Source organism: Porites lutea, chromosome 4 (genome assembly GCF_958299795.1).
Source record: "Porites lutea chromosome 4, jaPorLute2.1, whole genome shotgun sequence".
NCBI lineage: Eukaryota > Metazoa > Cnidaria > Anthozoa > Scleractinia > Poritidae > Porites > Porites lutea.
The window spans coordinates 40,398,129-40,409,822 of record NC_133204.1 but is presented as its reverse complement, the minus strand read 5'-3'; the positions used below and the strand labels follow the sequence as shown (position 1 = coordinate 40,409,822).

General features: G+C 40.2%; 1 protein-coding gene across 1 annotated transcript in view; it reads right to left on the bottom strand.

The window, feature by feature from the left end:
- Nucleotides 1-7,771, bottom strand: part of LOC140933576 (endothelin-converting enzyme 1-like) — a 23,093-nt gene extending 15,322 nt beyond the window's left edge. Inside the window, exons 1-6 of the mRNA XM_073383180.1 lie at nt 6,840-7,771; nt 4,736-4,792; nt 3,619-3,732; nt 1,569-1,658; nt 876-1,009; nt 1-46 (exon numbers count right to left, since the gene is read on the bottom strand). The exon at nt 1-46 is cut by the window's left edge and continues 186 nt beyond it. Of these exons, the coding sequence (XP_073239281.1) occupies nt 1-46; nt 876-1,009; nt 1,569-1,658; nt 3,619-3,732; nt 4,736-4,792; nt 6,840-7,583 (1,185 nt within the window). The 5' untranslated portion in view covers nt 7,584-7,771. The remainder of the gene's footprint in view (nt 47-875; nt 1,010-1,568; nt 1,659-3,618; nt 3,733-4,735; nt 4,793-6,839) is intronic.
- Between the last annotated feature and the right edge of the window lie 3,923 nt (nt 7,772-11,694).

Sequence of the window (11,694 nt, the reverse complement as noted above, 5' to 3'; positions counted from 1 at the left end):
AACAAAATAGCGCACAAGGGTCCACATCATGTAGTTCGACAGGGTCCTAGGGAGTTGAAATATCGAGGTTTCTTGGAAACTGCCCACCCACCCCTCCCCTAAGCCGACATTTTGCCTTAACTGAGAAGTAAATGATAATGTTGGCTTAGGGGAGGGGTGGGTGGGCAGTTTCCCAGAAACCGAAATTGATCCGGATTTGTTACTGAATTGGTGACTGCATGCCACGCCTTCATAATTGACCGTTTGAAAGTTGAGAGACTGGGTCAGTGTTGTGTCGAATTGCACTGTGGGATTGTTTTGAGGACGCTTTATCAGGCATTTTGATTGGCTATTAACGAAGTTGCGCAGGAAACTGCAACAAAATTCTTTCTCCAAAAGAGTCCCACAGTGCAGTTCGACTCCTCACCGACCCAGTCTCCGTGCGGAATTTTAAAATGGCCAAAAGAAATACTGGCTATTGATAGGAAGTCTGATTCCTGAGAAGGGTGTTTATAGAAATGCAACTATCTTAAAAATAGGTGCCTATTCTGCAAAGTAGTGTAGTTTTGATGCTGAGTAACAAAGCGTTTACTAGCGACAACTTGAAAACGTGACAAATACTTGTTGCCATTTTCAATTGATTGTTGTTAGACCAAACCAGGTCGCTGACTTGTCAGTCCAATCAGAATTCTAAGCAAATAGCTGGGTGCGCGTAAATTAATTCTGTTTCCACGAAATGGTCGGTTGAACGAGCGGAGGAAGGTTTTGTCGCCGTTCACAGTCCTGAACAACTCAAAGTAAGACAATTGCAACAATTTATTCGCGTATGGAAGCGTAAGAGGTTATTGTGGTCATTCGTCAAAGAACATCCATTTAGGAAATAAAACTCCTCTAACCTCTTATCTGTACCGTTAATTACGTAGGACAAATTCCGTAGATACTCCGAGGAGGGCACGATTACTTGATCTGAGGCGTTTATCCACAAATTAAAAGGTCGTAGCAGCTCGTTAAAATATCCTTCCCACGTGAACTGAAAAACAAAGGCGAGGATAGATTAAAGCAGGCTTCAGCAGTTTGCAAGTGATAGCTGTTGAAAACTGAAATATGGCACTCTACTTGCTGTGAACTGTTCTTAAGATTCCAGCAACCCTTTACATCGCAAAGTGACAAATAGAGATCAAGAAAACTATTTACAAGTGATGAATTGTAGCTAGAGGAACACTTTAGCTTTTAAGTTATTCGGCAGTGGCACTCAGCAATTTTGCTGGGGGAACGGAAAAAGGGAAAGAAAGATCAAAATAATTATTGTGCACTGTTTGAAGATCAAGTACGGAAATTTTCAGAAGCTTGAAAAGCGGGAGCTACAAAGCCTTTTATTCTTGTGTTTGCAGGAATTAAAAATCTGATACTGCCATGTTTTTATCCAATTCAACACCAGCGTTTTTTTCATAAAAGCAAATTTCATGTATGAATATATGGGGCCAGAACGCTACCATATCAGGAATTTCAATTCAGTTAAAGGCCATCCTTATTCTTTCCTAAACTCACTGAAAACTTTATTATTTTGGACATACTAAATAACTACGTACCCCAGTGACACCCGGTGCCTTGCTTTCGAGGTCAGAGATGTTCATGGTCTTATACATATTAGCATATAACTCGCGTTTTGGAGGAGTGATCTGCAACCCAAGAGAAGATACACAGTTGCTATGATTTTTCCATGCCCTTCTGCTTTGATTATAATACACAGTCACTGGGATTTCCCTTTGTTACTTTATATTTACTACAAATTTTCTCATCAGGGTCTGGAAGGGGACGTTCTTATCCTGCTTTACCCTCCTTTTTCACTACAATCCCCCGTGCCTAACTTCTGTCATATGCATCTCTATCCCGAATAACGTTTTCTTTCCCAGTACCGCATCCCGTGCCAAGATTTGGGCGAATCTGCTTCCAGAAAAGCTGTAAAATCCCTTATCCGTCAAAACATTTGGCATTTTCCCGAATCCCGCTGTATATCGGTCAAATCCCGGATTCCAACAAAAGGACAATAGGGGAGGATGGGTCCTGGTCCCGCATTCCCGCTCCTTTTTCAAGACAATCCCGCATCCCGACCATCTCTCACCTGTATCCCGAATACCGTTTTCTTTCGCAATACCGCATCCCGTGCCACTATTTTTGCGAATCCCGCTTCCCGAAAAGCGGTAAGATCTCATACCCCGTCAAGACATTTTGCGTTATACTTTTTACCAAATTCCGCGTTATATTTCGGTCAATTCCTGGATGCATGCCGAGAGTACTTTTCAAGACCCTGTTCTCATGTCTTCTTTTTGTGAGGAAGTTTGATTGTTTTCAGGTAGTGACACAGGCGGCTCGAAAGAAGAAAAATCTGAGTACTCCGGCCACCAGCAGCCGAACCTATGACTTTCTGGTTACTCAAAGAGTCCATATGTGGCTAAGGACTCTAAGGACTCTAAGACTCGGGGAGCTAACTGCCTCGTTCCTAGGCGTCTCAAGTGTGGAAAACGGAAAACGCGACTACACTAGCCATCAAGGAGTATCGCGCAATGGACCATGGTAACATTTAGCGCGGACGCAAAGGGCGCTGGTAAGGGTGAACGAGAAAAACGAGACGCCTCGCAGATTTGGTTCGATTTCTGTCCAGAGAACTCCGATTTCTGGATTTGGGCTGTGAACAGTTCTCCTTGCGCTATTTTGGGGAGAAATAATGTCGAGGTCTATGTTATAAGAATTTTAATATGGTTTTTATGTTGTTTTCAGTATAATTTTGAAAACAAAGATTAGCAGCGCTTTTTGAGCACCCTCGACCTCGACTGGTATAATTATGACGAGCATAGAGGAATCCTTACATGACCTTTCTTTACAGGGTAAGTGCTCCTTATTGCATCGAAGAATGTGTGGACAGGGGATTTTGTCCTTCAGGACGAGCTGGTGAACTTTCCCTTCGCTGAAGAACACTCTAAACGATTCTTTTTCTTTTCCTCTAGTTTTGCATAGTTAGTTTCCGCCATTTTGAAATCGTAATCGGCCAGGCGCGTTTTTCTCTTCGCCTTTCCCATGATATCTAGCGCGAAACCAAAATCCCAGTCGCTCTCGAATCGGCTAGAACTCGCCTGGGTACTAGGCAGGTGAGCTAAGGTCACTACATCAGGTTCATCAACAAAACTACGTTCGTGTTCCTGTGGGCGAGGGGACGGTAGGTCTGGCCGGAGGAGATCGGTAAGGGCTCCATGATACTGTTTAGGTAAGAACTGGCATGTCATCCATTAAATCAGGCAAGATTCCAGGGCTTCTGCTAAATTTCATAGGAACTAAAAACACCTGAAACAAGGCTCTCCGAGCTATGTCTGTTCCCGCAATACAAGATAAATTTAATTGGAAATATAATTATTCAAAGGCAAAGACATACATGCACTTTTAGTTCAGGTAGACCATCAGAGCAATGAGACATCATCCCACGATCAATACAAAATCATTTTACGGTATTCTTTGATTTCAATATGATCTTAGGCTTTTTTGAAGTATTGCCAGAAAATCGTGAGCCCGCTTTCTCAACTTGGTTTCGCTATCTTAGCAGTCGCACTGTGTTTTAGCAGTCAAACAAATGTTATCATTACTCACCTTAGCCAGCTCCTTTTCCAGCTCCATTACGTCCTCCATTTGCTGCCTCGTGTTGTTTCCACCTCCCAGTAATTCTCCAACTTTCGTCATGTATTTCAAGTAGGCCAACCTTGTCTGATTAACAAAACGTACGTTTTTTAGGAATTAAAAAAAAGAACAATTTCATCCCGTTTTAAGCATCTTTGTCAATTTTGTCCAACCTTTCTTTTGTACTGCTGTAATTATTACAAGTGTACCTCGCTGTTTGAAGCAGTTATTCTTTTACAGTTAGGAAGGTTTAGTAGTCTCCGATCAAGCTCTCCATTTGGGGGGAGTCGCGCGTTCTATCGCGGCTCGCTTCTCTCACCAGCAATGAAGAACTTGCCCACAGGCTGGGAACTTTTCGGCCACTCTGATTGGCTAAATTTGGCTAAATCGCGCTCACCAGCTGCGTAAGTTGAGAAAATAATAAAAGTATTCATACCCTGCCCTCTTGTGTTACTTTAAGGTGGTTTTTAAATACAGTGAAACCTCTGTTAAGAGGACCCCCAATTAAGCGGACAACCTCTATTAAGCGGATGCTAAGCCGGGGCCCGAAATTAACGCGTTATGTTTCCCTTTATTACGACCCCCTATTCAGCGGACGCGAACACTAAAATAAATTGTATTTGGCGACGCAGTCGCGAGAGGGCCATATGAAATCCGACTAAGGACTTTTTTGAAAGTCTACGGACTGAATTGACTATAGTAGTACTGGATTACGTCCTTGAAATACGTTTTGTAGTCGATTAATAAAGATAAATCAATACATTTAGGTGTCAATAAACTGTAGATTAGAACGAAAGTCTTGCTCAAACTACAACACAGCTAGCTTAGCTTCCTTAACAACATGGATCTTTATCACAGTACAGGGTAACCGTTGAAAGTTTATCGTTAACAAACATTGCGCAATCTTTACAAACCTCTATTAAGCGGACACTTGGGAAGGTTCCGAATTTAATTTGGCATTGGATGACGACAGTTTTTGATTGGTCAAATTGTCTGGTGACACTTTTGAACCAATTAGACTGCTAATTTTAAATCCGATTGCAATGGCCCGTCCCCGTTTCCCCACACTTGGCGTTAAGTATAATTCTACCTTGTTGTCCGTTGCAAAGTACTGATCACGAAGCAGACTCAGACTTGGAGGGCTAACCTACAAAATGAAAAACATTGACATTTAATGGAATAGTAAAATATTGAATTATTAAAAGATGCATGACCTTACTGAATTGAGCCGCAAATCTGGGGGCACTGCTCTTTTGAGTACACATGTCTATTAAGTAGAAAAGACAACTTTTTTTAGGCTGCGGATACTGAGCCGTTTCTCCTCGCTCCTGGGAAGTGTCTTGAGCGTCGAAGAGCGATGAGAGACGGCTGTTCAGTACAAGATGATGCCAGTTTTTCCTGGTTGCTGCTCAATAGATTTCGCGCGCAATGACTGTTTTGTCTACCTTGATCAGCAAGAATAACAGAGTCTAAAGCCCGGATCTACTTCCGGCCATATGCGGTTGCAAATCAGTGCGTCGAAAGGTTTTTTTAACGTAGAAAGTCAAGCTGGAAGATTAAGATAACTGATCTATTGATCTGGTTGGCTCTTGAAGCCTTATTGAATTTTGGGAAATGCGCGAACAATTTCGTGGATTAAAGTGTTCCCGGGAATGTGCCTTAATTGATTTAGAAGTAACAGCTAATTTTAATTGTCAACAGCTGAACACTGAAAGATTGAAAGTCTTCGATAGAACTGGTTTAGCGTACACGTCTCCAGTGCGAGTTCGTAGTGTGCTGTTTATTAGTGAAGGGTGCCGAAAACGACGGCTTCAAAATTGAGGTTGACGTTCTGTTTCCATATGTACAGAAAATGGTAACTAACAATAGTCAAGGTCATTCTGCTATGACACCTTTTTTCAGGCCATGAATACTGTCGTCGGGGAAGCTTCGACTGGGGTGGTCTGTCTAAAAAAACAAAAATGACTTTCCGAGAGAACTAACTCAGTCTAGTAAAGTGTAATATTGGTCTTCCTTTGGACGGAACAGGAAAGGCAACCCAAAGAACTAGTAAGTCATCCTTACCAACGTCAACCTGCTACCAGGAGGTCTTTTTTGAAGACAGTGGGAAAGAAACATATCAGGGAGAAAATGATAGCAGCTTATGTCAACATCTCCGGAACAAACAACAATTTTAATAGAAATATTTAAAGGGACAATTTAATTAAACAAGCGAGTGCAAGTGTCACGAACCTAGCAGTAGACATAACAACTCAAACCAGCCAACTAGTCTTATGGGTGTGTCAATGTCATAAGAACGTCAAAATTGGTCGGTAATTTGATCATTTGTTTTTGTAGTACGTGGTGTAACGACCAACTAGCACACTAAAGTATTGAACCATCAGCGGTAGTATTGAACCTGTCCATTTGAGTACCAAAAAAACCATGAAACTCTTAGTGGTAAGCCGTTCAATAACTAACGGAGAATGTCAAAAAATACAACTTGCCTATTTAGGAAACAGACTTGAAACTCTATTCATGATAATTGAACTTCCCACCTAGTGGCTATGTTGAATTATTTCCCATCTCAGACTACACTAGTGTCCAAATAAAATAAGGCTGATTTTGCTCTGTAAAATTTCATAGTGTAACATGCCTCTTGAGGAGTACTAAGTTGTGTCATGGAGTTTGGTGAACACGCCCACTAATTTGAACGATTTCGTCTGGTCATCTCCGTTTAAAATCAGATTAAACTAAGCGATGAACAATGAAAGTCCGTCCGTGTACTTAAAAGATCCCGTCTGTATTATAATATTTTCAGCGTGAATGCTTGGAATTTGCGCAGGATCAAATTTTGGGTAGACTTAAAAAGCCACAAGTTTAGCAATCTGGACCAGACATTTAATTTGGGGGTTCATTAACTATATCTTTAATAAAATGCACCTGTAAATTGTTGGCTTCTCTTCAACTTGATTACTCTCCTTGTGGATTAGTTGCCTCATCTCTCGTAATAGATAGCAAAAACAACTCAAAAGACCTTGGTTATCTTTATAACATTTTAACTCAAGTTATTGCGACATTGGGTTGCCTCGGGCTACATACGTCGTCACCCAGATACGAAATAATAATTGACGCAGTTCAAGAAACTGAAATTAACTAATGGCAAAACTCTTTACAAAATATAACGTTAACTGTTTATTTTTAACTTTTGTTACCTTTAGACTCATTCTTGAAGAGTTGTAAGGGTTTGCAGAAATGTCAAGTTTGAAGAGGGGAGAAATGGCGAAGACGTCGCTGTGAATCTTCCGTAAAGTATCAATGTAACTCCATCTTGACTCATTCCATGTGCCATTGTCTAATGACCAGGATCCAAATCGATAAATAAGACGCTTTAACTCGATTGTCCCATTGTTATTGCTGTCATCCTCGTTCATGCAGGATTTGAAGTAGACTCTTGCCTTTGATACAGCGTTTTCTTTAGGACCACTAGCATCCTCCAGCAACAAAAACAGAATCTGCTCGTTGACTTGTTTTTTTAGTACCTCAGCAGTAGTTATCTTGCCTTCGGACGATGGGATTGGATTGTTTTTGATCCAAGAGCCGCAGGAATATTGAAAAAAATCTTCACATGGATTCACGGTCTCGTTCATACTCTTTTGTAATTTGGATGCAACTTCCAGACATGTTTCGGAGCTGCACCGCTGAGCCCTTTTTGGACAAGTTACTCCATCCCTTTCTCCTCCATTTTTGTCTTCCTTGCGAATGCTCAAGACCAGGAAAACTGAGAGCACAATGCAAGCGGCCAGCAGAACAAAGCAGAGGGTTATAAGCACCAAACGCATTCGCTTGTTGTTCTTGAACAGTGCAGTACTGCTGCTAGTCGAAGTGAGACCCAACGTTTGAGTGCTGCCTGCAATCCCAAACTGGCTGCCGCCGTTTTCAATTGTATGTGACTCCATGGAGAGTGAATCAACCTGGTTTGATAACGCTCCGTGTCGAAGGTACCAGTTGTGATCACAGATTTGCTATCACTAAGCTTCTGATCTCGTTATGTGTGTAATATTAGTTTGAGCAGCCTACTGTCAAACCCCCATCAATATTTTGACATGTGATATTATTGTTTCAGGTCTTTCAGAGTAGCATTATTTACAATCCGCATTCTCTTGTTACAGAAGGAAGACCTATATTTTGCTTTCATCCTCCCCTCTCCACCCAAAAAGGAAATCCATTTTGTTAGCTAAGAAACAGTATATTTTCGGAACACGCCTACTCAGGTAAAATATTCAAGACAGTTGAGAAATGTGGTGTCAGCCTCGTCTGTGCTTCTAAAAACCGAAAATCTACATGCGTTGTTTGTTTAATTGTGGGAATGCTAAGTGGAGGACGATTATTTGAGTCTGACATGCATAAGTAAAGATCAAACAAAGCAATTTTTTTTTCGTAAGGAGCGAGACCAGTTGAAACATGTCTGGAGAAGGTTGATTAAGAAAACGTATCCTCCAGGGTTCTCTCCCTCAGCCAAATGCCGGATGACGTCACCATGTGAACAGCAGCCAACGTTGACGACGAGAAAATGTTAACACAATGGCATTACTTTCATTGCCCGCAGTTAATCAATTCTACAAGGGATTCATTTAATTTGTAAATAGTGTATATGACACGGTTGTTGTATTCACCTTTTTTTCACTTAAGGCCGTCAATTCAAAACAGTGTTAAGGGATAATTGATTACGATCAAGACGAGGGTCTCCAATGGAGTTCTTCAATACCGTCATACCGACAAAAAGTTTTCCAACCCCTAATCCTCGGGGCTTTTACCGGTTAATCCCTATCCTAAAAATAATGTTTTAAAAAAGTGCCGCTTTCGGCTCATTTAGATAGTGGGATTGAATCAGCAGTATGGTACAGTCAACTTCGGGTATGCGGTCACGGTACAGGCCCCAGAAAAATGTGAAAAACTTCTGTTTAGTGAAATAAAAAGGTGTTCCTTTCCACACTTACAAATGCAGTTCATCACATTTCTTTTCCGATATCGCTTCTTGAAACAACAGTTTCCGAAATCTCACATTGTTAAGGGGGCTATGTTTTAGGTCAACCTGTGCTATAAAAAAATGCTCCGTGAGAAATTATATTAAGTAGATATCAATCTGATTTCATCAGGGAACACTATCCATAACAATGTTTTGGTGATTTTTGCATTTAGCATTAAAACTTGAAAAAGCTGGTTTCAATCCATCTCCATCCTGGCCATCTTTTGCAACAGGTCAAAACCTAAATACAATCTTAATTAACAAAACTGGACTATTAGTTTTGGAATTCAAGTGATGCCGGGAAGGCAAATCTTTAGCTTTGTAAAAAGATAGCAAATAGAGTGTTGGTTTCAATTTATCTCAATCCTTGCCATCTGTTGCAACAAACGACAGGAAAGGGTTTAAAAGCCTAAGTATAGTTTTAATTAACAAAACTGGGCCAAATTTTTAGCTTCGTAAAAAGACGGCAAATAGCGTGTTTATTCCTTTTCACAGTCTCTCCGCTCTTTAGCTTGACTAACGAATGCTTGGCACTCCATATTGATTCAGAGGTAAAGGCAGGGATATTGTGGCTGACCAAATGAAGTAACTGCCGATCGATTTTTTCCCGCACTTCATAACTTTTGGAGGACTGAAATAGCAAACCTCATACGAGATCTATGACTCCAAACGATTTCTTTGCACTTGTTATTGCAATTTATAGTATTCATATGTTTATGATTATTGCTATATTTGTTGGTTGATTTTTTATGTATGTCTCACATATTAGATATCACAATCTGCTCAATTTAGTAGAATACCGTTATGATTTGAAATCAAAGAGTAAACGGTAGATTACGAGAATTATTCGCATAAGCAGCTTGCCGCATTCCTTACACCCAGGAAACGTGTTCTTACATTGCCAAGGTTGTTTCATTTTATACTTATTGTTCAATTTTCTGGCACTAACTGTTTCCGCAACTATGGGAATTTGCATGTATAAGGAAAACAAGTCCTTGAGATGACGCTCCGAACACCTCTTTGTGGAGACAGGCTCTTCTGGTTGGTTCCTTAATTACTCCACGGAACGCGGAAACTTAAAGCATCGAAAATTTGCTCAGGTTAGCACGTAAAGGAGCTCGAGGGCTATGCTAAGCATTTTCAGCCAATTTCAATTCTTCTTATAGATATTGGAGCGAGGTTAAATGAAGAACGGAGCGTAATAAAAAATTGGAACGGCGAGGGAGAGAAGAGGGAGTAGTCGTGAAAAAGGACTAAACAAGGCCTGGCTACTGAGCGGGCGATAAAGTCGCGCGCATGTGTTTGTTGGGTAGAGGCCTGACCTCCTCCAGAGAGCTGAATACCAGTTTCTAACGTACAGAACTACAGACATTTATCACACGGCATTACTCTTTTTTTATCGAGACCTAAGAAGTCTAAGCGCGAACGGTAGACAGAATCACGTCATTAGTCAATATTCTTGGCTAGACTTGAGAGCATAATTCATAACAGCACGATACTTCATTCCACACCTTTCAATGTCGATTAAAACTGTTGTGGTATATAAGCGGTTAGCCGCTAATTGAGGCGGAGAAACCGCAACCCTTGTCCTTCATTTTGAAAGACAGTTGTCGAGGGGAACGATAGTTTTTGGTAAAAAGTGCAGAATCTAGTCGTTTTTATAAAAAATCTATATTCAATAGAGACTTTTTTTAAGTAAGGTGACTGTTACAACTGCCTTCTTGTTAGTTTGACGAAAAAGCGAGATATCGTGCAAAAGTCTATGATTCGGTATACGTGGTTGAAGTTGCAAGACACAATTTATAACACTTGGCTTAAGTGAAGAAATCCGGAAATCGAGTACTTAACACTTTAAATCTCAGGCAACGTTTAAAAAAATCACGAAAATATGTGTTTTCGTTATGCAAGTTAGTAAACTTATAGTACTCTTAAACGCGTGACTCAACACACTGCTACTAGGAATTACCAAATTACTACTGGCAAATGCTTAGAAGCTCAATTACTACTTTGCACACACCACAAACTGAACAAACTTTGATTTGCTCGACGATCTCACCCTCTTTGGACCGAATAATAACATGAAAAGCGTCCGAAAAACTTACGAATGGGTCTCACTACCTTCTAGAACTATAATGATGAATTCCGTACAATTGGGATTACGAAGATTACTAATTCCGAAGATTTTTTAATCTTATACCAACAAGAGGGTCATAAGTCACAGCAATTGCGAAATAAGCGTTATATTTGACTCGTAACTAAGTGATCCTAATTTGAATAAGCCAATGTTTCTTTTGCTGTTGTAGAGGGTAATTATAGATCTTTTATCCAATTTGGAAGCCGCTATGATGAGTCCGCAGAATCCGTTTTTTTTGTTAGTTTTGCGGTGTTGTTTTAAGTAATTCGTGCGATGGTAGCTCCGCTTAATCGTTTGTAATCCACATCGGGTCACGGCATCATTGCTATGATTCGTTCATTTTCTAGTTTCTTTAGTTTCGATCTCTAAACTTTACATTAGCAAGACAAACGTTTCTATTGTTGACATTCAATCAAGAAATCCCTCAATCTTTATTTGAAACGGTTTACAGAAAAAGACAGCTAGTTGGTCGTTGTATGTCGAACTTCAATCAGATATAAAAGTTAATTGGTATCTACAGTTGAATACTTATAATATACAACTGAAAATCCGATTACAATGGAGCTAACACAACTTAACAGAAAAATCTAAAATCTAAACTAAATTTTAATGTTGGTAAAATCGACAAAGTTTTCCTAGTAAGATGAAGGCGGAGCATTATGAACCACACCACACAAATAGAGAAAATCGGACTCTTTACTTGGACTACATGCAATCTTTTAGTGAACCTCGGCTCGGCTACAACTTTACTATCCTGTTCTGTGTTTTATTAAAGGCAGCTTTAAAGTGGTTATTTGTACGTTTCATTTAATTCCATGACTAGTTCGTGGCCCACAGCGGAAACTCATAAAACTTCTTAAGCACTCTTCAAGGTCTTCAAATAATACTTGCCAACGCTTGTAGAACT